The 27196-nt window shown below is 40.0% G+C and overlaps 1 protein-coding gene across 25 annotated transcripts in view; it reads right to left on the bottom strand.

Annotated features, from left to right (window-relative positions):
- Nucleotides 1-27196, bottom strand: part of LOC138104882 (poly(rC)-binding protein 3-like) — a 503757-nt gene that overhangs the window by 55994 nt on the left and 420567 nt on the right. For all 25 annotated transcript variants that reach the window (XM_069004182.1, XM_069004184.1, XM_069004178.1 and 22 more), the window contains one exon: nt 5411-5562. In XM_069004182.1, coding sequence (XP_068860283.1) covers nt 5411-5488 — 78 coding nt within the window. In that variant the 5' untranslated portion in view covers nt 5489-5562. The remainder of the gene's footprint in view (nt 1-5410; nt 5563-27196) is intronic.

Below are 27196 nucleotides of genomic sequence, written 5' to 3'. Positions count from 1 at the left end.
GTATTTTATACCATTATTTCCAGCCTCAAGCACTTGCAGCATTCAAAACAACTACACTCCATAACATTTGTATTTATTCTCTCCATGTATTTATGAGAATGTCTGAAGAAAGCTAGGCACAGTCTCCTCAGTCTCCTAAAACTTTTGTTATCTTTCTGTGAATTCCCCCTCTGCTCAGTCTTCACCATCACTCACACACGTGGCACCTGCTGCTGAGCACAGAACCGCAGGTGTGATTCTGCCAGAAGAGCAGTAAGGTAATTACTTTCTCCTTGCCCCATGATGCACCAACGCTATACATCCAAAATTGCACACACTTTTGCTGCAATAGCTTTCCTCTCCAACTTAGTATATCCCAAATGTGCCACTCTCTAGCCACTGCCACATCTGATGCTTTTTAGCCTTTTATGCTTTCCAGATTTCCTTCTGTCACTGAACATGTATCTTCTAAATTACCTTCTCCAGTTAATTGCCTCAACTCTCCAATTTACACCTCTCAGTATTTGGCAAGAGTCCTACTTCCCTGCCAGTTTTCCCTTCACTCCTTCATCCTACCTGTAAATTATTTCCTTGTTCTTCCTAACCATCCGACTTCATTAATCCATTTTGGTTTTTATTGCTGAACTCCATTCTCTTTCTCTAAAAGATTCCTCAGACTCAATACATTACTATATTCTACTTTGGTTTCTTGCAGACTTCACTGCACCCAATATGATTTCATCAATGCACATGTTCACACAGTGCCTTTGGAAACAATGCATTATTTCTCCTGCAGGTTTGTACTGGAGGGAGGAAGCAGAGATTTTTGCATCACCACTATGAGATGGAGGTGGATCTCACAGTGGATTTGTGACCTGCTGCCATTTCTGTGCTGGCCCATTTGAACATTTTCTCCTGTTCCACCTCATGGACCTGGCTTTTAAATCTTCATTAAGCTGCTTTCCTGAGATTTAAGATCTTTCTACTGGCACAGTCTCTTTACCATACACATCTAAAATTAACCTTTAATGGTGAGTCTCCAGAGTCTTAATCAGCCTGTTAACACTGGCTGTGTACAAAACCAAACTAGTCCAAAATCATGTAATCATTATCCAATATAGTCAAAATAGGTGCTTTTTCAACAGTTATTTCTTTCTGGGCATGAACTGACCAAAGCTAGATCAAGAACACTGCAGATGTCAAGTGCTAAGGTATGTTGGCAGATACCTGTGGGCAGTGCTACAATTTTTCAGTCTTTCAACTTCATTACCTGTGGCAGTAAGCAAGGAAAAAAATCATCCACAAGCCATGGGCATAGAAAATTCAGCAACAGGTGAGCAAGGAATAGTAAGAAATGTGGAGCTTTACACCTATACCCTATAACATGGAAAGAGCCAAAAGAATTTTTATCTTGACAGAAATTTAGAAAGGAAGAAAAAGTAAAAGATAAAGTTCTTTTGGGGCCTGAGCTCTGCCTCTCCATACAGAGGGCTCTGATGGCTGCGGGCTGTTTGCCCATGAATGTACATTTGTGTTCTTTAACACCCTTCAAAAACACTGATCTGATCTGGGCAAATGTTGCTATTCTTGCCTTTGCTGGAAGCAGAAATCTTGCAATCCCTGCAATATTCCAATCTTGCCCAGAAATTATATTTTTGAAGTAGACAAAGATAATAAAATACCCATATTCATTCATGTGTCTGTCCTACACAGTGATTTTACTTATTTTACTTCAAGAAACAGCATGAATCACATGGAAAATACAAAAGTAGGGCACTGTAAACAGCCTCAACTTACAGTCTCTCTTTTTCTTTTCTGAAATGTATGAAACAGCTTTATTTCTTAATGTGGTGCATCTTTCTCATTAATAAAGGATGAAAATGCATATCTGCAGTATTTAACATATTCTGTATATCCAACTGCATGTCCTTCAAACAGTTCTTCTGTTCCTGACCTCTCTGGAGCAGCATTCAGGTAACTTGGTCAAAAAGGTGCTGAGCAGCAGAGGCTGCAGCGCCTGTGAAGTGCAGCTTTACAGGATGAATTTAGTTTTTCTCTGACTTGTCCTTAGAAACCTTCAGTGATGGATGGTGCAACATGCCCAGGCAGCCTCCTCCCCTCCTCACACGTCCTCGTAACAAGTTTTTCCTAATCTTGCTTTTAAGATTTCCTGCAAACACTGACAGTTGCTTCTCTGTGGATGCAAGGAATGTCTAAGCACTGCCCTTGCGGCATCCTCGCCAACACCTGCCCTCTAATTCATCACCAGAAAATGTGACAAATGTTTTGTGCTGCTCATGATTTCTCTTCAGGGCTGTAACACCATCATAACTTTTTCACTGATGTAACATGGCACAAGATGGAAATTAGACCTTTCATCTTGCATCAGCACAAAATCTCTGAAGTCCCAGCTCAGGAGGATACCTTTCATACCAGGCCCTGGAAACATTGAGGTTACCCTGAGGTTAACCTTTTATACCTCGCAGTGGTTGGCTTTTTGCTGGGCCTGCACAAACTCTTTTTCCACTTCCACTGATAAAAAAATTGCTTCCCTCCCTTAACACCATGTTTTCTGCCATGAGAATATCAAGGCTGTGCCTTGCCTTGTTGCCAGCTGGCTGCTCCCAAACCTTGCTATGCTGTGGCTGAGTGGCTGTGCTCCCTGGGGCCATCCCAGCCTCTGCAGCCAGAGGCTGCACAAAGCCCTGCACGAGCTCAGCTGGATGTGCAGATGCTCCTTTCCCCAAAGCAAGATAAAGCAAAGGTGCTGATGAGTGGTGTCCTACCTGCACTGGGGAGGCACTCTTCCCATTTGTTTTCCTTTCACTACACAATAATGTTGTCTTTTGTTTTTGCCACTTAATTTGTTTGCTGTTGTTTTTTTTTTATTCATTACCATCTTGCACAGCTCTGTCCATTCATACAAATCCTAATCTTTCTGCACGTATAGAATTTACCTTAATTGCCTAATTAAGATGTCCATTCTTGACTTAAAGCCACTATACAAATCACATGAAAAGTACATGCTGAAAATTTCCTATGTTTACAGAACTTACAGCCAAGATAAGCAAACACAGTAGCATGAGTTAGGGACTTCCAACCAAAATGCATGCAAACAACACAAAGCACACAGTGTTCCCTATGCAAAGGTACACTGGTAATAATGGTTTAGACACAGAGAGTTAAGGTTAGTGGGGAGAGATCCTCATTTTTCCATTAAACGGATTAATAAATAAGTAACTTTAAAATTATCTTAATTTAAAAGTAACTGAATCCAGCTTGCTACTGTTATTTTTAAAACCTATTTTATTTCCCCTCTTCTCTCTCAAGTTATGTCCAGCTATTTACAGGCCAGCTTCTGCTTCTAGACCAACTTTTTTTGTCTAGAAATACTGATTAGAGATCAGCAATTTCCACTGACAACATTATCACAACAAATCTCAAGGAACAGTCTAGAAATGTGTTTCTTCTCTTCCAGAGGCATATACAGCTTTCAGAATGCCTTCTCACATTGAGATCATATTGATTCACACATCCTTCATTCCTCCATATTATTTCTAAATCACAGAAATGAGATCAAAGAAATGGAAAGCATCTGACTTTTATCACCAAAATAAAGTCTGATTTAATGTACTCTTTCCAATACTTAGGCACAATAGGATACATGATTAGAACATAGTGGAGCTAACAGAATACCCATCGTGCCTTGTTAACTGAGGCTGCATTGTATAGATGCAGGTAAAATTTGAGCTTTGTAGCTTTTGTGGGTTTAATTTAGACCCTTGGGGCTACATATGCATTGGAGGTTGGACACATAACATCCATTACTGTTAAAAGCGGTTGCACACACAATCAGTGATGTTTAACAGAGAAAATGAACTTCATCTGATTTCATTTCTGATTTAAAAAACACCCCAATAATCCTAGCTCACAGTTTAACTAAAATGTCCTGAAAATTACAGACACTTGATTTTTGCTTTAAAGGCATGATTCTGAAACAAGCAGAGCTGTCTGACAATGATTAAAAAAGCCCAAAACACCACCACCTAAGCACATGGGAATTTGACTGCAACCAGTAGGGCTGCTTATACCCACTGGGATACGTATGTGTTCAAATGCTTTAATGGATTGGGACCAGAACTCAGTAGAATCAACCCTGAAGACCTAATTTTGAGCACAGACACGTGTACAGATTTTAGGTGGGTTTTGTAAGAGAGAGTGTTATTAAATTTGTTTGACAGATCCCTATTTAAGATGCAGATTTACACACCAGATGCCTGCCTGAAGCTGAATATTTCAGGGGAAAAAAAAAAATCAAACAAAATGGTTAGATCATTTCTGAGAAAAAACATAATTTCATCTGACATAACCTAATTTCTGAGGTTTTTAATTTGCAAACTTAAGCTATACCCCCTCATACTTGTCCATAAGTAAAATACAGTGGGAGATACCTTAGTGCCCTATTTGTGCTATGAGTTTATCATGTATGTGTTCATGCAATAGGTTGAAAACATTCACAATTTTAAAATGTGAAAGTATTTTAGTTATAAAATTAAACTCTGGGAGTAAAAATACTTTTTAAGATTTATATATACAAATTTGATCTTCAGAATAATATGTATATATATATTCACTGTTCCCCATTAAGGAAGAGACCAAACTACCTTCTTTATTTAACATTCATTCATTAAGCCTAAAAATGCCTGGAGCTGCCTGGTGGAAAGAATACAGACAAACCTATGAAATGTGGTTTTTAATTAAAAGCCCACTTTATGATCTGTCAATGTGAAATAAGCAGCGACCAGACTGTTCAGTCTGACAATACTGAATTGGCACTTCGTCCATGGCACAGATTTCCCACTTATCTGCATGCTTTAAGTGCTGCACTGGACAGAAAGGAAATGAGAGTCAACCTTCCAAAGCAAACTCGCAGGGGACCTGGACGAATCCCTGGCATATCAGGGCCCACTCTGATGAGATGCCACACCAGAATAACGAAGAACTCTACCCCATTTGCATTCAACAGAAACAGACAGTAACTCCGTGGCAATTATTTCACAGGAGTCAATGTTCTGGTATCCTAAAAAAGCCCTGCAAAACCCAGCAAATGCTGAGAAAGGGGAGCTGTATGCAGGTCAGCCTCCTGCAAGGGTCTGCCCAATTTGGCTCACTATCAATGGAAGAACTCCTTTTATTTGCCGTCGGATCCGCTCAAAATGGGTTCGTTACAGGCAGGGTTTGTTTCAATGAGCTCGGGCTGCAGTGTTAACTTCAGCAGGATTCCCTCAAAGGCAGGGGGTGATTTTTTGGCCGTGGCAATGGTGCTTTTGACTCACGGTGGAGGAGGAGCAGACCCTCTGTCAGTGTTACTGCCAGGCTCTGCTGGTAGCTGCACACACACTCAACACACAGGCAACATAGAATGCTTCACCTTGCCATGCATGAGAAGGCGTATGGTAAGCGTGACATTGAGACCTCCTTCAGACACTTTTCCGTCCTTCGTGTTCATCCTGGCCTTGTATCTTCAATACTTGAAAGTAGCTTCGTTTTTATTTTATTTTTTCTTCTATTCACTTAATCAACCTGCAGAGAGAGAGAAAGAAGAAGTACCATTGAGTGGCTGAAGCTACTCTGAACTGAGAATATCATGTTGTACAAACCAATTAACATCCCTTCCTTTGATTTTCTGGACTACAGTTTAGAGCTGAAAAGGCTCCTTTGATTATTATCCCTCCCCATCCAACTCTTTAGCCCTTCACCAATTACAAGATAAACTCCCTTTTGAAACCTTGAAGATTTTCTTAACTTCCTGTATTTCACAGTTGAAAGTACAGAGCACAGCAGAGTGAAATACAATGTTTTCTTCTGAAGAGCACTTTTATCCTCTGCAGTGTGTATATGCTATATACATATAAATACATACATTTTTTTCCATGTGCCTGGTGCTGTTTTCACTTCTCTCCTTGTTACTACCTCTTTTTCTTTTTGCTCTTGCAGAAGAGATATTTTTGTTTTCTCTCCAGCTAGAGAGAAATTAATTCTGAGCCTAAACATTGATCCCTGCCAGCAACAGTGGATGACACATTATCAAAGACATCTGAATAACTAAGAGCCACTTGCTGTTGTAAATCTGGCCACTGTCTGACTTTGTTTTTGTCTATGAGGCCCAGAGGTGGCTCAGTCCCTCAAAGGCCAAAGCTGAGCTTCAGCTCTAAGTGGAAGGAAGATTTTTCTTAATTCCTAATGACAAATGGCAGATTTTCAGTCATTTACAAAGCCATAAATATCCAAAAATGCTAATGAAAGCTGCAAGGGCTGGCTTTGAAGGGATAAACAAGATGCATTATGAGTTTATTAATGCAAGGACATTTATCAGCACAAACAAAAATGTGGGCAGGAAGGAATATTACCAAGGGCAGGCAAATTCTGTAATAGAAGAGGCTTAGCGACTCCTTATTTAGTTTTGTCCTTTTCAGGCTTATCTTACAGAGCATAAAACCCTTAAACAGACATCATGCCTCTCAGTAACCATCCCTTTCTGTTACCCATCCTCTGTAACAACCCTATTAGCTTTGGATCTTTGGGCTTCCCAAAAACTTGCCTTGCACTATCTATAAATAGGGCACTGGCTAATGAGCATTCCTAGGGACACCCATGTTGTGTTTCAGAGTGTACTGCAGTGTTCCATGGCTGTCGCAGGCTGCTCTCCCCTTGCCAAGAGTGCTCAGGCATGGAACTAAACAATTGGAAGGGCCTATGGGATCATTCTCCTAAAGAGGCTGGAAGAAGCATCATGAGGCAGTTTCACCACTTGATTAAGCTCTATCCTGAGAGCCACTAAGCACTTTACCAGACCAAAGTAAAGCCCGCCTTGGTTGAACACGTTATGTGTGAGAGAAGTCAACCGCAATTCTTAAAGAAAGAGCATGAGAAACATGTGGAGTACTTCCTGATGGACATGCTGAGCTGCCACCAATCCGTGATTCATGGTACCCTGCAAAACTGCCTCCAGGCCTGCATCTTCCATAGCCATTGGTGGACAGCTCCATGAATTTATCTACTGCCTTCTTGAATCCATATATCTGGTCTCCAAAAGTGGTGGTCTCACACATTTAATATTAGTATGGAAAAACGTGCTCCACTCTATCTGGCTTAAATTTGCTCACTGAAGTTTCCCCTTGTTACACATTTTGCCCTGTGTGTGTTATCTGAAGACCATCACACCAAGTCACTCTTCTGAAGCTGAAACTTGCCATTTCAACGAGGGCCTGCGAGTGGCCAAGCCACTCCTGGTGTTTTTGCTCCTGGGAAATACACTGGAAGATGCAGAGTTTTCTCTCAAGCCTCTGCAGGAATGCTAGTGCTACAGAGAGTTCCTGTGCCTTCAGTGACTGCAAGAATAAGTGGCAGACATGCCTAAGGAGAGTGAAAAGAAAGAGTGAGAAAGAGCAGCTTAAACTTCTCTTTTCTCCTTCCTGATTTCCCCTAACCCAGCAGCATGGACTCTGTGAATTTTATCCCATATGCTCCATCACCCAGACCACAGCTGCTGATATAAATCCATTTCTTTCACATTTCTAGGCTTATCAGTTACATTACATATTCCCTATCCCAAAGGAAAAAGGGAGACAAGAAACCAAGTGCCTGGGTGAGAAGGCAGAAAGCAGAAGCAGCCTGGCCATGTCTCTGACGCACCAGGAGTGCAAGAAGGTGAGAGGAAAATGTTCCAAGGCAGATCCTAAGGAATGGCAGAGAAAGGTATCAGCTGTACTCTGATTGTTTAAGATCAGAGCAGAACTCAGGGGAAAACCTGCAACTGGATGACCATGACAGCCCCTTCTGACAAGTTCAGAGTGTGGAACAGAGGAGATGACTGTGGTTGTTCCCAGATTGCGAAAGGGAATGGTCTCACGCTGCTCACCTGCTCCTTGCTGAGGGAAATGTCCTGGCTCTGACAGCACAGCATTTTTTGCTCTGTCAAAGATAACCCAACCAAACCCAAAAAGCCAAACAGGAGCACTATGGTATATTAAGAGTAACCTAGACTTCGGCAGTTTGGACTTTATGGGAGCAACACTGAGACCTCTGAAACCAATGGCAGCTTTAGGACATGGTTGGAAGATTTCAAGAACAGCTGTGTTTCAAGTAGAAGCAAGGTACGTAAGACCTCTGTGGATCAAAATTCAGTGATGAAGGTACAGTTGTGTTTCTAATGAGATGTATTCCCATGTGGGAAAAATAATCCCAGGCTAGAAACAGGTTTACAGTTGCCATGGTCTTTTACTACTGGGATACTACAGCTTCACTTTGGGAAAAAGATATGGAGGAAAATCTTTACCCCAACAACAAGCCAATCTTCACCCAAGCCTGACCTTTTCCAGATAAAACCTGAAAAAAATCAGTAATAAAGACCAACAGCTTTTGGGTTCTTTTTAAAAACCCAGAGGTTAGAAATGAAATTCCACCACAAATATTGTTAAAAACATCACTACTATCTGATTTTATGAAGGATTTTGTCACCGTCCCTCCTCCCAACAAGCTTCAACTCTGGCACCTGGCACTGAGAATCAGAACAGATGTCTGGGGGAGGGCTGAGAGTGTGTGTGCCTGCAAGGAGTTAGGCAGCTGTGTGAGATACAAAAGGAATTAATTCAAAAAGGCGGTCTCACATGCTAAGGAAGAGTATTTAAAACTATACATATACCATGAAGAAAGAAGACTTTTTACTATGCCAGGTCATTTATAGCTGCCTCAGTTGTCCTGAGTGTGCAAGTATTTTGGGTAAAACATTTACAGCTTTACAAAGTAAACCCTACAGCACTGTTAATGACCTGGGTATTTTGGTTTTAAAGACAGATTAAAATAAAATGCATTGTTGTACTTCATTACTTTTAACTAATTCAAGCAAATTTTTCTGCAGACAACCTTAAAAACATGCTGATCTCTGTCTCTGTGCACATGCAAATGTCAGATCATGGCACAAGGAGAGAATGGTTCCCTCCACAGAGCCTCCTACCAGACAGCAAGACATCCATGTATTTATAAACCTACTGCTGTCATATACAAGCGCATCGTGAATATTTAATCAGTAAAATAATTTCCCTCTCCTTTGCAAAGTCAGCATTTTGAACAATTTACTATGTTCCTGCCTTGTGTGTGCCTCTCTGCAAGCAAACAGGAGGCCAAACACAGAAGGCTTTCCTTCCTCAAGCACTCTGTGGTGAGGTCCCATGGCTATGCTTGGGGCTGGGAGAGTTGAGTCTCAGACTGAAAAAAAATTAGTGTGTCACACTTTTCCTGAGGCCAGAGGGAAGTCAGGGGACTCCACAGGTGAGCAGAGAGTACTGTGCAGGGAGGCAGAGTCAGTGGCATGGCTAAATGTTAAGAGTGAGGGTATATACATTTTAGCCTGCCTTCAGCAGAGAGCTGGCAGTGACAGGAGGACAGCTGGACAACATCCTCTTCCTGACCTTGGGACTCTGGACCAGAATGCACAGAATCCATGATCCGGGACTCTGCAGCTCCAAGTAACGAGCAAAAAATATCATGCCCACAGAATAAAGGAAAGTAGCTCACATCAGATAGATCCCAGCAAACTGCAGGTCTTTGCTTCCTTTGGGGCTTTTCCATTGTCCTGTGGACATTTCCACTGCTGTTTATTATGTAAAAAAGAAACATTTTTCTTCTGGTAGAAAAAGACATCCAAATGCATTTTTAAAACCACAACCTTTTTAAAACTTCAACAAAATGGATGTGCAGTCTTATGCAAATGCCTTTTATCTGTAAGTATGTGTTTCTATACATTTTTAATATTAGCTGTCCCAAACTGGCATAAACCCACATATCCTATATGCTCAATAGTCATTACATACAATTTTCTAACATGGCTTCTCTCTAATTGTGGGTAGATTAAGCGAATAAAACAACAAGCAGCTAAGCCACATGTTCATCAGACTACTACAAAACCCCAACACAGTTCCTTAGAGATTTCAGTGAATTAATAAAAGCTACAAGATGAACTATACAGCTAAAGGGCAGTGTCACAACCCCCACACATGCACACACGGGGAGGTTAGGAATCCTCGTGGCTGAGGGGATAGTGTGAGCTGGCTGCCTGAAGCCTGAGACATGGAAAGTCAATCTCATGACCACCTGCCTTCCTACCCCTCAAGCCTACTGACTCCCTCCATGAAAATAAGCAGACCATTGCAGAGAATATGGCTGCACAGTGCTTTAAAAAAAGTATGCATGTTAAGGCAACCACTTCAGGCATGCAGGATAAGAAAGCAGCAGGCAGGGGTGCCAAAGATGAATAAAATCAACAAAGTACCAAGGTAGACATCAGGCAATTGATCTCTGAGTTTAAAGCCCAAATAAATTATTTGACATCTGTGAATCTGCCAAGAAAGCTACTCATCTCAAAGATCCAGAGGGATGCAAGGGAGGAGGGAGAGAAAGAGAGAGTGCGTACAGGGTGAGATGGGGCGGAGCTGCACAGTCACAGAGGTGTGCTGGAAAGCAAAGAGATGCAGAGATAAGAGAAGAAAGGCAGGGAGAAAGAGAGAAATGAACCTTCAGGTACCTGATGCAGGGAACAATGTGAGAAAAATCAATATGGAAGCAAGAACCACCTGGAAATATTAAAGGAGAAAGCCTGCTCTGCTGTGTGAAATCTTGATTATATGGTTGTAAAATCTGAGCTGTTGGGAAGGAGGAAACTGGCCAGAGCAGCCAACACAGCATTCTCTGTGTTTGGGCCTCAAAACCTCTTGAACCTAATTATGATGCTTCATCACCACCAACTGAAAAATGCAATTATGAAGAAAGCAAGGAGGAATCTACTGATGAAATTCAAAAGAACAAATTCCAGCTGTTCCATTGGAAAAAATAAAAACAAAGATAAAAAAATAGGGAAATTATAGTGACTGACATTAGGAGAAGCCACTTCTACTTTACATGAGGACAGTTAAACTCAGTCATATAGTTTTCATGTATCTGTAGGTTTAGAAAAAGATAACTTTTATAAGGGAAACATAAGAACATCGAGTCTCTCACAGTAAATATGTCATTTTCATAATATATGGAAACATCCCAAAGGAGGGGTAGCTAGGCAGATATCAAGCCATAGGCATGGGGGCAGGGAAAGACGGGATGAACAAGAAGACGAAGACATGAGCAGAGTAATGTGAAGATGAACAAGGAGATTTATCATGAGTTATGAAGAACTGGAAATTGGACAGCAACACACTACTGTTATGAAGAAATAGTTCAGAGTTTCATCTACTTAGAATGAACTCCAAAACACCAGTATTACAAAAAAAAAAAAAAAGGCAAGAGTGAATAAAAAAGAACAGATGACATCTGAAACACCGGAAGTCATGAAAAGGCTGTAGCTAAGTACTCTTCATCAGAAGATTCCAGGTGGAGGGAGACCTCCCAGGAATTGGAAGAAATACACTGCCAAGGATCACAATGAGAAGAAACAACCTGTGCTTTCAGCAGAGCACAGTTCTTTGGAAGCAGATTTATGCTACTTACACAGTTTTAGTCTATCATTTAAACTGGAGGGAATACAGGAATGAATAAGGAACATAAATTACCACAGGACAAGAACTGATGGCATTATCAGCAGAATCGACATATTTGGCCATACAGTAAAAGGCTTAAAATTAGAAATAAGTTGTCTGCCACAGAAAGGTTCATGCTACCAAACAAGGAAATAACTACTTTGCTTCCAAGCTCTTTGATAAGCTAGGCAGCTATTATCTATGGCTTTTCACTTGAAAGTAGCATCTCTGGATGTCAAAGGACTAAACAGTGTAATTACTGGCAAAAGTTATCCCTTCCCCTCCCTCCCCCCCCCCCAACCCAACAACCACAACTCTAGGTGTAATCCAGAGCAAAACCAGCTCATCTGCAGTTGTATTGTTTCAAGGAACATTATTTTAAGAAATTATTAAAAAGGATAATGATCAGACAATATTTACAGTTTCTGCAGAAGCAAAAGAAGACAACTGGATATTTGCTAAACATACACTTCTTCAGTTTCTGTGTCAACTGAAGGATAAAGACATCCACTGTTACTAAACGATATTGTTGTGAGGTTACTAAGAACAAAAAGCTCAAAGGAAGCCCACAATAACATAACAGTAATAATAATGACAGCTCTTCAAAGGATTTCTCTCCCAATAATAACTATTTGCAAAATGAGAAATCAGGCCTTGGAACACTCCAGTTTTACACAGAAGCCTCACCAGGAGAACCTGATTAATGAACAATAGCTAAAGAAGCAGGTGCAGTATCAACCTTTCTACTTTATCACTTCCATCTCCCAAATTACTAGAGAGGACTCTACACAAAGGAATACGATTATACATTTTATTCACATCCTTATAATTTATATCCCCAAAATAGATTTAATGCTAATCTCTAACTCTTTCATGAAGAGAACAAGATCTGCAGAACCTGACTCCCTTAAATCATCATATCATGGCCCATTTTAAGTAGGGGGATAGTTGGTATGAGTCCAAAAATCCAGAAATGAGAAATGAATTCTTTGTGTTACCAGAACAAAGCATGCATGTGTCAGTTGGCAAATGGGTTTTTGCTAAAGAGGTAAAATAAGATAAAAGAACAGCTCAAGAATGAAATTTAAAGAAACACTAGAGAGAAGAAGGATTCAGGAAATTAATAAATTACATGCTCAAGGAGATATAAATAACAACTAATAAAAGTAAGCTGAATATGGGCCACTAAGCAGTAAGTGAGTACACAAACAGATATAAAAAAATACCTGTTTGTGTGTGGGGGGGTTTAAGTAGTAAAATATTAGCTGAAAAGTCAAAGGGGATTAAAGAGCACCACATTACTCCACCAGTTAACAGCCACTAACAAAAGGCAGTGACACAGCTTAGCAAGCCCTGTGCTCCTTTTACTAATTATTGTAAAAATCTCTTTATCTGTCATATGCTAAGCTCTGTACTTACTACAGATAGCTGGAAGTAGTAGTTTTGCCAAAGATGTGAAACTGATAAGGAAAGAACACAATGAAAAAATAACATACCAACTTTTAAAGGCAACTGCAAGTATAAAAACTGGCAAGACTCCAGGAATGCTCCCTTTTGAATGTAATTTTATGAAGTATGTGAAGTGGCACTAATTTTTCCTTGATATGTTTAATGGTGTTTTGCCTGAGGAAGAATCTATCCTATCTATAGAAGAAGCTGCCTTGTGTTCTCCCTGCAGCTGCCTTCATGTTCTCCCTAAAACAAGAAATGCTGTCACCCTACACAACTGACATCTCATCTGCTGAAGATCACTGGATGTCAAATAATCTTTGAAGAGAACAGCAAAAGATTAGAGACTTATTTCTATTCTCAACTGCTGAATGTTTAGCTGCTGAACTTGACGTATGTGAGTCCTGTTCTTAAAATGGATCACTTTTCCTCATGCTAGTCAATAAGCATATGCTTCAGGCAATTACACTGGCTGTTCCCTTTTTGATTTATTAAAGGAACTAAACAGCAACATATTTATTGACTCTTCTAGTTATAATGCTTTTTTTGTAAAGCCTTTTGAATACACAATATGATATAGTGCATTTATTAAAGGAGGAAAAATCTCAGAAGCACAATAAAGACTATTGTCTTGTTCACAAATTTTCTACTATCAACATTTAATGACCAATTACTTATTTAACATAAATTAATGCCAAAATACTACTCCATGTGTGAATAGACAGCTCAACACTGTCAAAATAGAGAAAGTTATCCCTTCAGAAAACATCACATGTCAAACAGGTAATAAATGCTATCAAATATCTGGAAATCAAGTATCACAAAATCTAGAAAAGCTACATAATGGCATTCAGCAAATGCCAAACAGATCTGGGATCTGAGGGAAGTAAGTAATTTCCAGGCTAAAGAAAACACAGTGATTCTTTTGCCAAAGGTATCTTCCATCTTTGTAATTTTTTCCCCTTCTTTCTGCACTTATTCCGGAAAGAACTACCTTGGCAGGAGTGCAGAGAGCACCTTTACAATTTCCCATGAACCAGAAAACAAGCAGTGGAGTGAGCATGCCAATACTTTGTACAAACCCAGTAGCCAACTAGCACTTCTGCATACGTGCAAAAGCCAGGCAGATAAAAGCTCTTGTAGATAGAAGCTGACGTGTTGGACTAATGCAACACAAATGCTTCCACAAGAAAGTTGTGGCAGCCCACTATAAATTACTCTGTGCAAATATTCTCCAAGAGGATTCGAGGATGAACAGGACGAAACAGCAGAATGTGCTTTCTTTACTTTCCTAATGGCAGCAATGAAATGAACAGTAAGCTTCCTCACGAGCCTGCCAGTTTGCAACATCAGGGAAGACAATTTATGCACATGGTAGATCAGTTATTTACCAAGGAATCTAAAGCTCTAATCATAGCTTTAAAAATAAAATCAGCTTTAGCTGCCACTTTATGCTGTGGCTCCAAACCCTCAAGTAAAGCACCATGTTTCTCAGATCTCTGGGATTTTTTATGTTGCTTGTTTCAAACTGAAATTTTGCCTTACTTGCTTGCTTAGGTTTGACTACGAAACAGACACTCCAACTAACTTGGATTTATCATTCCATATAGTGTGAGATAATAAATCTAATAAAGAAATGTACACGTAAGTCACAGGGAAGGTGAGAAAAAATTGAACGGATCGCCATCACAAGTAGCATAGTGGTCTGCCCAACACAGAGCTGCTTTCAAGAATGGCCTACCATATAAGAAGAGATTTTTGGTCCACACCTATTCCTGGAAAACCCCACGTTCTGATGACCTACACATTGTGAACGTGTGGTATATTTGTTAAATAATCTCTGCCCCCTAAAGCCAAATACATGACTTTGACATTTCCTCAATAAATATTTTCATTTTGAATAGTGTTTAAATTGTAAATTTAATGTAATTTGAAACAAATAAAGCCTGGTGATTTAAAAATAAATGTACTTGCACTAAATGCAAGAGAGTCAAGCGTAAACAGCTGTTCTCTTTCCAATTTTTTAAAATGTGTGAGAGAACAGAGAAATTGTTCACATGGTCTATTTCCAACATATTTAAAGTAAGATTTATGTACATACATTAAAAAAAAAGACACATTTCAACACAGAATGCATATATGCATAGAATATGGTTACATGCTGAGAAGCAAGCAAGGTATATTTTTTTACATGACAGATGTGGAGAAATTGTAAAGCATTATGCACCACATTGCTGGGGTGTAATCTAATAAGCAAATATTAAGAATAGAATGATTTTTTAAAATGAGATTTTTATCTTCAGTAGAAACAGTCTCACAGACATAGAGATCTATAATTGCCAGTACATACAGCAATACAGACAGCTTCTTGTTGATCAAAGGAAAAAATTCCCCAAACCAGAAGAATTGTCAAGGAAATACAGAAGCTTCTTTAATAGGAAACAATAACCCATCAAGTATGTTCCCACTGGGCACAGAACAAACAGATATCTGAATATATTTGGGGTTTTATATTTTCATCAGTGTTGAAATGATATCTGTCCTAGAATATATCTTTGTCCAATCTATTTGCAAATTAAATGTTTTCTAGACATATCTGGTTTGATAAAGATGAGTCACTTGTTTCACTCAAACCACAGACATGGTTGTTGGTTAGCAAAATGAGGTTGATAACAATAATAATGATACATTTTACTTTATTAAACATAAAAATATTATATATTTATATAATTGAATCTCTGACACAAAAAAGCAAAAATATCCCTTTAGTCATCACCTTAATTATGTTATTTACAAGGCTGTGATTTAAAAATCCATTCAAGCTTCCCAGATGAATAAAATAAATACTTCTTTAAAGAAAGGGAAATTCACACAGCCTCTCAGAAAGGGAAGAGGATGAGCTCCCATCCTTCAGTCAACAAGGGGATGAGTACCAGCCTCTGGAGTGTGAGTCACAGGCTCCTTCCTGGGACACCACACTTGTGCTTGCTCAAGGCAAAGATGGAACTGTTGTCTCAGAAACTGGTCCAACAGCAGCAAGCTGTAACAGCTGCAAATATGGCTGAGTGCTGCAAAGACTTCCATCATTCATGGGGAAAAAAGGGGAAAACAAATAGCAATGTTGCAATGTCCTGCCAGGGTGTTGGAATTGTTGCCTTCAAAAGCCACAACCCGAATAGTTAAGTTCTCAGGCACTGATGGTTAGTCAAAACATACAGCCTTATACAGGTTTCACTGTGAAACTCAGGACTCTGCAGTAGGTAAAAAACCCCAGTATGTTCCAGAGCCTCATTTGAAAAAAGATTTAACAAAAAAAGAACCGAGCAAAAAAACCCAAAACCCAGCCCAAATAACTCTTCTATGAGCAGTCAATACTCAGAATAAAGAGCCAAACACATGCCAAGATTTAAGCCGCTTAAATCAATATTTTTGTCACTGATTTAAACCAGGAGAATCTTTAAACTCAAAAGCCAGTTTAATTGATGAAGTATTCAAAACCGAAGAAAAACATCAAATAGTTTATTAGCGACTTCAAAGTGCCAGTTGTAAAGTGAGCCCCTGTATCTTGCTCTAGCACTGCATTTGGCTCTAGCCATCCATTTGTTACTTCTGTGGAACCTTTAGAAAGGAAAGAACCTATTTTTGAATAAACAACTCATTTGTTTCACCAAATTGCTCAGCTGAAACAGTGCTTTATGAAGTGTCTGTCCTTTTGTCTAACCTTCAGTCCCTTTCCATACAAATACGTGCATACACATGTACCTGCATATATGTGCATGAATGCATACAAGCTTCCCAAACACTTTCCACATTTTTAAGAGATACAGGGATGTCAAAGTGTCAGGTTCACACAAGTTTCATTGAGACACAGACTAAGCAGAGGTGCAACGTTCCACTGCAGGCCACTGGGAGCCTCCTCTCCCAGTGATAACCTCGAGCGAGCAAAGAGGGAGGATGGGGAGGAAGGAACTCTGAAAGTGAACTAATACACTGAAAAAGCTCCCAGATTCAGAGGAATTCCCAACAAGAGGTGCTTTAAGCAGACACAGGACACACATTCCCTTTTTTTTCTGCAGCTGCTCCAGTAGCTTTGTGGCTCATACACAATCCCAATACCTTTAACAGAGTTTCATGGACATAACCAGATGTGTAATTTGGTGCTCTACATTCTTCATGAAAACAAGACAGGTCCTGTGCTAATGTGAATGATTTGATGGCATCCTTACCTTCCCACCTTTGGCTTAGGACCACAAAGTGATCCATTTGTTCATTCAAAAGAAAAAAGTAAAGATCGAGAGAAGGTAATTGCTGACTTATTGCAGAAATGCCAGAGATACACTGTGGAATGGGTTACTACTAAATAAATAACGCCCCTCCATGGACTGCAGACATTAAAAATGAGAAGAGCTCAAATAGGAGCAGAATGATAATAATGATAACACAGTGAAAAAAAAAAAGTAACAATAAATCTACAATACAAGCAATACATTTACAATACAAATACAACAACTGGGAAACCCAGTTCTTCAAAATGAGTCACATCTGGAAGGCTCTGATCATACAAAAGACCAGGGGATGACCCAGGCTACAAATTAAAGGCTGACAACTTGTACTTTGAAGCAGGGAAAGAGGAAGCAACTATGTTCACACAACTATCTCCTATTTTATATTTGCATCTGGACAATCCATAACCATAGCAACACAAAAAAAACCAACCCAGCCCAACAAACCAAATGATCACAAACAAACTAAAAAAAAGAAGTGGCAAAAGAAAAAGAAGGAGTTCATGGAGAGGAGAACAGAAAAAAAAACAAACCCTACTAACTAAAAATGACAGAAAGATGGAGGCGGGTCTTAGCCACTGTCCAGTCTAATGTAAAGGAAACAGAGGCGAATGAACTCATGAAGTTTTATTAATCTCCAGTCCCCAAGACTTTGTACATTTTGTGTCTCTTTTCCATTTATACTAGAGTAGTGGAATTATTTTTATTGAAGTTGGGGAGGGGAGGGATATTTTAGAATTTTTTTTATCATTATTTAGTCAATAAGTAAGTTAACTTGGTAAGAGGAAAAGGAGGTCATATAGTATTCAAAGAGATACAATACTTGTTTTCTTTTTTCCCCTCCAGTGCTCTGTATTGAAATCTGAAAAGCCCGTTTCACATTCTGCACGTTGCTATTGCACACGTAATAATAGGACACACTGGCCTTTGATACAATTCTCTTCAGGGAACAAAAGCTTCCTTTGGCACAACTACAGCCACTGCTTGTTGTAGGTTACACGTCTTTCCAGTCAAGCATGATTAATAACTGTTAAAAAAAATGCTCATGACCCATGGCAAGTATTCTTTCAACTATAATACCAGCATTATGGGCTCTGAATCTAAGTAATTTTAAAATGTGCTTCTACAATGGAACTATAATTTAATTACTTTTTCTGCAGCCTGTTCCATTTTGTTTCATCACTTTGATTGCACCATGCACTTGGCAGCTTATGGAAGACTGCATCTGCCTCCAGGATTATTTCACTGGGCTCTTTCGACATCTGTTTCTGAAAATGACTTTATTTGCAGTGGCATAAAGAATAATCAGAGACTTGTTTAATCCAGATAAATTGGAAAAGAGAGAGACACAGAGACAGAGTTGGAGACAGGGAAGAGACCAGGGAAAAAGAGAAAGCAGATCTATGCCGCATGCTGCAGAAGACATCAAAATAATCTCTCCTCTTCCTGTGCTTCTGCAAATGTTGTTATCTGATGGATGATATGATACATGAAAAGATGAGTCACTAAGTCAGTTCCTTTTACTGTTTAGGGGGAGCTCACAGATGCAATACATTCCAGCTAAAGCTTCGTGCTGTGCTTGATCAGTTTAATACAATTTTCATGAATTACATTTGCAGCCCCATCCCCTGAGAATCACAAAGCAGTTTGAAATGATCCGTAGCAGTTGACAAAAGTCCTTATAATAAATGAGCTAAATCCAGGCTCCAGCCTGACCTGACATCCTTCCAAAGGCAGCTACAGCCAACACCTGTTGCCGAGTGCCACTGCACAGCTATGGACTGAGTACACAGTTCAGCATAACTTCCCACATATCAGCAGTCGTGATCTGGGTCACCTGTGTATCAGATGACCAAGTGCAAGGCATCTGTAACATGCCAATGCCTGCCTGAGCTTTGATTCAACACAATGGAAACCACCATTGTTGACTCCTGTTTATTTTTGTGTTATAGATGGATTTGTTAACCCACAAACCATTATAAGCATTTAAAGACATGCCCTCTAAAAGATCACAGGTGTTGGCCAGGTTTTATTTCATTCTTTAGTTCTCTTTGCTTGTTTTTTTGCAGAGGGTAAACATACATTTGTCAAGATACATCTACTGCCTCCATAAGAATGTGCTGCAGGAAGGCAGCTCTGGCAAGAGAAGCAGACAGCAAGTCTTGAGAGATAACGACCACTAAAATTCAAAGTGCTAGACTGAGCTGACCATAAGGATAACAAGCAAAACAACTCCTAACGTTCTTTCTTACTTTTGAGAGCTTAAAATCTTGCCTGTCTTGTTGCTCCTTTCTTTTTGGAGATTTTTTTCTGTGATTTGCTGGTCTTCTGTGCTATATTGCTGGAGCAAGCACATCAGAAACGAACTGGTTTGGACACATATATTTTCCTAGGAATTACTTAAAGACAATTTCAAGGGAGGCTTTGCAGTTCTTAGGAAAACAATGAAGAAAAATCATTGTCCCCAGAAGTAACAGGTATCATGCAAACGCACAATAGCTGGACCCAAACAATTCTGTATTAGCCTGATTCCCATGGTCGTGTGGCCTTAACTGTCACAAACATTTGGGCTTTCCTTTCCTATATGACCAGAATGACTCTTGCCCCAGTCAAGATCCCAGCTTTCTTCTGGGATTTCATCCACCTAGGGCATGTAACTCCACCAAAGACATGCTCTTAAGTGGTGCCCATGCACTTTGCTGTTGTCCCCATGAGAAGGTCACAAAAGGGAAAGATAAAAAATTCCTCCTCTTCTGTATTGCACTGCCTCACCTTTCCTCTGCAAAATACAGCAGGTGAGCTGAGGACAGGAAAAAAATCAAAGCTTCCACGTTGTTGATCTACTTACAGGCAATACGAGAAGCAAAACTCCTCTGGCAACCTGTGTGATAGTAACTTGGCAAGCTTGACAGTCTGCATTTGGAAGCCTGGTTATTTTCATAAAAGACATAATCCCCAAAGTAAACAACTCAGACTTTTGGAAGAAAACAGATCAAACCAAAAATTTGCAGTTTGCAAAAAGGAAGAGTCATCAGTGTATTTTCCTGATGAATTACTTGAAACCTAGGAGAAGAAAAAAAACTCCTTCCTAACCAAGCTCCCTGATACCTCTTCAAGGTCTGAAGATGAGGTGAAGATCTGATAGAAGATATCAGCTATTTACAGAAGGTTTGTAGTTGGCTAAATCAGGTAGGGAAGCTGCCCTGAAGAGAGATATGTTCCAGTGACAGAGTATGCTGTGAAAATCCTATTAACAGAGACTATTAACAATTATTTTGTTTCTTTTTTATTTTTTTCTTTTAATTTAGACAAATCTACTTCCTCCCCTCATTATTCATCTCACAACCTTGGGCTATAACACAGCAGTTGTGCAGGACTAGTGGCCATGCAAAGAAATTACGCATTGCTTTTCTAGAGCTTCAATGTAAAATGTACACAGCATAAGATGCACAGAGTCTGACAAGGCTTTGTCATCTTGTCAGTATTACCAAAGAACAAAAGCCATCATTTTCTCCCTGAAGAATTGGTAAGGATGTACTGTTTAACAGCCAAGGTGAAAATAGGTTTCCCCCTGAAGTACCAGCTAGTGACCACTGCTGGACAATGAGTAGGCGCCTGGGCTGCGCTGCTGCTCAGATGTGGTTTGGCAGCAACTCTTCCATAAAAGGTGTTCTTAAGGACAGGGTCAGTGTTTGAACACACAAGTGTTTACCTCAGCTTAGCCACATGAACTTGGAATGAAGCTTTCAAGCCACTGGTAGCAACTGAAGAGAGAGAGGCCAATGCAATCTCTTAAGCACTGATAATAAAAGCAGTTTGTAAGGTCAGGGCCAAGCCAGGACAGGGCAGCACGGGACAAGTGACTCTTTACCCAGGTTACTTCAGAGAACAATAGAGGTGTCAGCTTGTTGCCTGTGGTGATGCCAGTCTGCCCTCTTAAAACCAATTTTTTAGGAGGTAAAACTTTAGTTTTGAGCAAATTTGAATAACCAGCTTGGAAAGGGTTGAAATTTGGGGGAAATTGGTTTGCGTCTTGTCACATGGTCAGTAGTCCTCACCAGGAAAGAGTTCTCCTCCTCCTGTCAACCACAGGTTCCTATCCAGATCAATTGAGACCCATCTCAGGGAGTGGCAGGAAGAAGAGTTCATGCTCTGTCCAAGACATTTCCACTGAGCTCCATCAACAAGAGAAATTCAGTTTATGCAGAAGCACAACCTGCCTTTTACCCACCAACTCTGTCTTAGGCAGGGTACAGAAACGATTTTTTGAAGACACTATAAAGGCTACACTGTAACATGGAATAGCTTCTCCAAAAGTGAAATCTTCGTGTGTCAGCAGAAACAGCAGAGATTCCTCCTGAGTGTCTTGATACTGGCAGGTCTTTAGATACTTAGCTGACTATAAAACTGGGTGGTTTAGGCCCCTTAATTCAAGCACACTAAGGATCCTGGAGCCTGCCCTGTGTGGACACAGACACCAAATCTTGCTATCATGAAACAAAATGCTGTCTGCAGTCATTCTATCTTAAAGATCTTATGTATAGGACAGTTATCTCCCAGCAGCTGCAGCCACCGTCCAAGACTGTCTGGAATCAACTAGGTACACCCAACAAAGCATCAGAAGATATGACCTGCTCCATATTATTGCTCTTAGGTCAGCACCAAAGGAAGACCTCACTATAGCCCACTAATTATTCGTCATCCCTTTCCCCTTGAAATGCTCCATCAAAATCAACCATTTTTCTTGCAGCATTTAAGGAAATCTACTTAAAATTGCTTTCTGATGCTCCATTTCTCAACTACGCAATTGATTTTAATCTACAAGGATGTATCTTACTTATACATCCTTGAAGTGAAATCAACTAAAAGTGGCTGAAATGAAAATGGACCCTGTTTGTCACAGACCTAGTTTCTGTCCGTGGTTATCCTTCAGCTCAGCAGGAGAAGTTATAAGATACAAGAGGAAAATGGTCTGTGTGGGAGGCTTCACTGTGCTCTGCTTAATTAGCTGATGTTCAATATCTGAAGCACACAGCAAAGTGCACCTTCATGTCCACACACGTGCTTGTAGAACCAATGTGCAATGGTAACAGGGTTCATGTATTTTCTATAAATTGGAATATGACACCAAAACATTGCTAAGAGGAACTAGTCTGCATTACTTTAAAAAAACCCCCCACAATTATCCCAGACTGCAACAGCCCCAAGCCTGTTTAATATTGAGCTCATGAGCAGGATCTTCTAAGTTTTCAACTGCTTCCAAAAAGTAGAAGCTCTGTCTTTGCAACAGCATTCAGTCACGCTACCTAGAGTCCTCCCAGACTGTACTGTAATATAAAATCAAGACAATTGAGAGATCAGCCATGCAATACACATATACATATATATCTATTCATTCTGATGGAGTTCTACATGCATAAAACTGCCTGTATCAGCCCCAACACTCCTCCAGCACTCAGAGATATTACTCTGATCACATAAAATGCAGCAGCAACCACTCTTTACTCACACAGTCATTCTATACACAAATGTCAGATTATGTATTGTTCTTGCCAATGCAAATGTCAGTTTGGATCGGCCATAGGCTACAGACATGCCCCAGATTATTCTGAGTCCCCTATGGCGCTGAGGCGCAAATTCTCAGCATCTCGTAGGATGAAAAGCCCTTGCCACAGTGACAGGCAAGGGTACACTGGTCTTGCCTCTCTGGCATGAAAAAGGCACAAATAAAAAACTAAGTCCATGCACTTCTAACCCCCAAACTGCAGCATCAAACAAAAGCATGGCAGCACTGCTTCAGAAGCACAGCTTCTGTGGATATATAAAATTAATGATCCAGCTTCTCTGATCTGTGAGCACAAGTGCGTGCAGACTGAGAGGTCGCAGGAAGTGCTTTTCTGGGCACAAACTGGACCTTTAAGGAGGATATCAGGCACCTAAAAACCATGTAAAGAAGAACAGTACAACACTTGGTGGGTGACTTCTACAGAGAAACACTCCTTTACAGTTTCTACAACAGCAGCCTGTTGATTATAAAAGGCTGATAGTAGATGTCTGTGAGATATGAGAGTGAAAAACAAGGCATTTTAGGGAAATGATATATCAGACATATCTGATGTGTTAATTGTTTCCTTCTGTTTCCCTTGACTTCCCTGTGTTCTAAATAGGAAACGTGGTGAACCACTTTGAAGGATTTACTGGGCTTTACTGATAGCCTCCAGAAGGCTCTACTTCACAATTTCTCATTGTGACAGATTTGGTTAATGGCAAAATTGAAGAAAAAAGATGTAGACAGTCTGGATATGTTGAACCTAATCATTTTAATAATTTTGTGTGTTTCTTGGGTTTGGATTTTTTTTTTTTTCTGAAGTCTGAAGGACCTTGGAAAAGAGTTACACAGGTAGTTTGATATTATGGCTAGCTAAACAAAAAACCCCAAAATCTCCAAAATCACATCACTGCCTCCCAGAGTAGTTCTTCAAAGATGAAGTTTTAAAGCTGCATCATGTGGTGTGTATGTGTTAATAGCGGGATATCCGTGATGACATCCCCAAGCCCTAGGCAAACTCTCTTCACTCTGAGCCATGCTGCCTGCCTTCTTCCCTGCATCAGGTCTCTGCCAGCTAGTTCAAGAAACTCAAAGCCAAATATTCCAAATTTCTGCAAGGTGCTTTGTTCAGAATTACTAAAGGAAAAACTAGTCTAAAAGTCCTATTTCTGTTACCTAAAAATATGTCAAATATCAGTTGCTTCTGAAAAACAGTGGAAGCCAGTTCTCCCCAGAGTACAGACAACCAAGGTAACTGCAATGCTGAAATGTTATTGTACTCTTAATAGTAATAGCAAAAATAATAGCAAAACAACAGAGAAGTGCAAAGCTGACTAAATACTTAAGAAGCAGTACTTTTCAGGTCATGCAAATACATAATCCAAGTCTTTTTATTCCCTGAATCACAGAAGCTGATGTAGAGGAATAGCTACAGCTTCTATGCTCTCTTTCTTCCCCCACACACCCCCTCACACCCCTCCCCAGTTGCTGACATCCTGGCACTTCTGAGATTTACTGGTTTTGCCACCCAGCTTCTGGAAATAAATGCAAAACTCAATGGGTCTTACCCCCTCCTTATCAATGGACTATCAACACAACCTAGCAAGCCTGACTTTAAGTACACACTGAATATACTAACAGTTCCACCATTCTTTCAGAAAATGAGATACGGAGTTATTAATTTTGTCACCACAGTTATCAGACCAGTTTCTTACTTGTGGATATGAAATTCCTTTCAGATTACACACTTAGAAAAAAAAAATTAAGAATCCATGTAGTGGAGGATAAAATGACACATATTCTAGCAAAATACAGGCTTGTAACTGAGACATGTAGGTCTGGCTGGAAGCAAATTTGTACACAGCCTATTACAAAAGGCATCTTGTTGGTCTCTCCCTTAAATGCATAAGCAACTGAGACAGGCTGCTTGCAAGATTTTAATGAAAACAGCTTTTTCATGGAAAACTGAGTTATTCTATTGCTGTTTCCTTTATAATTTTAAACAAGGAGTCTTATTTTTTGCATGAAGGACATTCCAAATCCCACTTTCCAATTTTAATCACAAAACAGTTTTGCAGCATGTATTACAATAACAATGGCCCTTCCCAGGGAGAGGTCTTTGCTGGATGAAGTGGCAGCTAGCAAATATCATGTAGCTGGTAGAATACCAAAGTGGGGAACCCATGGCCATGCTCTCTCCCTTTCCTCTTTTCAGATCTTGCCCAGAGCAGTTTCAATCTGAGTTTTGAGGAAACACTCCCTACCCTTGACCTGTTCTCTCCTTGCTTGAACACAAATGCACTTCTCCGGATTGTGAGAAGAAGGAGGACTTGTGTCTCCATGTGGAAGAGGGACACTGTCCCCTGTCCCTTCACCCCACAGCTAGCAATGACCAAAGACAGGCACGAAGGCATGCACTAACAGCACACACACTACAGAAAATGGCACAGTTACCCTTTAAGACCAGGTTCAGATGGGCAAAAGCCCATGCCCAGCATTTCCTCTGCGGGGTGCAGCCAGAATATACAGAAACCAGTCCAAGGTCTCAGGTGCTGCTGAAGTCATCAACCAGCTACGCCATTTCCTACACTGCAGCTGTCCCCCACATCCTGCAGGAATTCTGGCCAAGCCCAGGCCTGCTATTCAGACCTATACATCCTAGCATAGCCACCTCAAGACTCACAAACTTACAGCCCTGTGCTGCAAATTCTGCAGCCGTTGAAGACAGTAACAGCCCATGGACTATCTGGGGACTTATCGAGCTCAGAGCAAGGGCACCAAGGCCCCCCCACAGCTACACAGGACCAAAGCAAATGGAAACAACATCTGGTTCTACACGTAGGCTTAGCTGTGAGAGCATTAGCCTGCTTTCTAGCAAGGGTTAACTAAATTGATACTGCAGGTTTCTGCCAGCATGCGCTGTCAAAGGACAGGAACAGGCAGCTCTTGGGGGCTAAAGCTCTGCCAATGCAACCTTCCAGGACAATATATGGCCAGAACCACACACCTACCAGAAGCAGTTTACTGTGCTTACTGTGTACAAGCTATAATGTGTTCACTTGGTATTCCAAGCTGTAAACACAGGAGGTGCCCTTAATTTCACTGTGACTGAAAGTACACAGAACTGGGCCTTATCCCTGTAATACAACCTTGAACTCTGCAAGGTGAGCAGCCATTTATGTCTTTAGTAGATTAAAAGTGCTGGCTTCATTTGAGTTTGCTTTTCAAATAAATTTAATTTTGAGTATTCCATGTCCTTTTTGTTCCTGGCATGTAAAAAGCTAATCCACTTATTTTTGTACACATCCCTGCTTTAAGGTGCTTTATGACCACACACTTTTTGTGACAGAGTAACAATTTATCATATACTGGCACTGAAGAAGACTAAATCCAAAATCTTGCAGTTCTGGAGAAGTTAAGTGATCACTATGAACACTGGATCTAGATCAACCACTGCCTGCCAGCAGTTTGACAAATACCATGTTTTTATTCTGCTGCTAAATCGTCTGTAAAGAAAATAAAGTTTTTCTAAGTGTGTTTGCCATTCTCTAGTGTACTGGGTTTGATTTATCCAGCTCCAGGTTTATCCTGAACTGTTCACAGTGAATAACAAACTGACTGGACAACATACAGCATCTGGCATTCAAAAATGGTTGTACGTGCACCCAACTTGGTTTATTCCATCATAGGGCAATGTGGCTTGAATTAACATTACAAAATAGTATTAATCAATTTAATGCAATCTGGTTTATAAGTACCTGAGCTGCTGAGAGATCCAAATAAAAAGTTTCTAATTTATTAGTTTGTTTAGAGGTTGCTGGTTTCTGACTACGGTTTCACACATAACGTAACTACCCCTTCTAAACACTGGTAAGTTGTTTAAATGTGACCATGAAGATGAATTAAAATTTCCATGGCTGCAGAATAAAAAACAGTTTCAAACTAATTAAAAATTCCCCCTTTATGTATAGATATATATATATGTGTGTATATATATATAAAATATATATATTCTATATATATTATATATATTCTATGCATTATATATATATTATATATATATATATATATTAAAACTGTAAGTGACCCTGAGCCCCTTACAGCTCAGACTCGCAATCTCCTGGTGCCAGAGTAGGCAAGCCCACATGCATGCTGCACATCCTTATCTCCTATACACATGCTATTACTTTCATATCCTCAGCAGCCCATTTCCGTAACCTGACAGACAACGAGGAATATTTCATTAGAAGATGCTGAAACTGCTTTTTTTCCATAAACTATTTGGGAAGTGGCAGATAATGTTTTTTTTCTGACAATTCCCCTTTCTCTTTCATTAGAAAACTCCTAAGAAGGTGCTGTTACATCAGAAC

Source organism: Aphelocoma coerulescens, chromosome 2 (genome assembly GCF_041296385.1).
Source record: "Aphelocoma coerulescens isolate FSJ_1873_10779 chromosome 2, UR_Acoe_1.0, whole genome shotgun sequence".
Lineage (NCBI taxonomy): Eukaryota > Metazoa > Chordata > Aves > Passeriformes > Corvidae > Aphelocoma > Aphelocoma coerulescens.
This window is presented reverse-complemented; position numbering and strand designations above follow the sequence as displayed.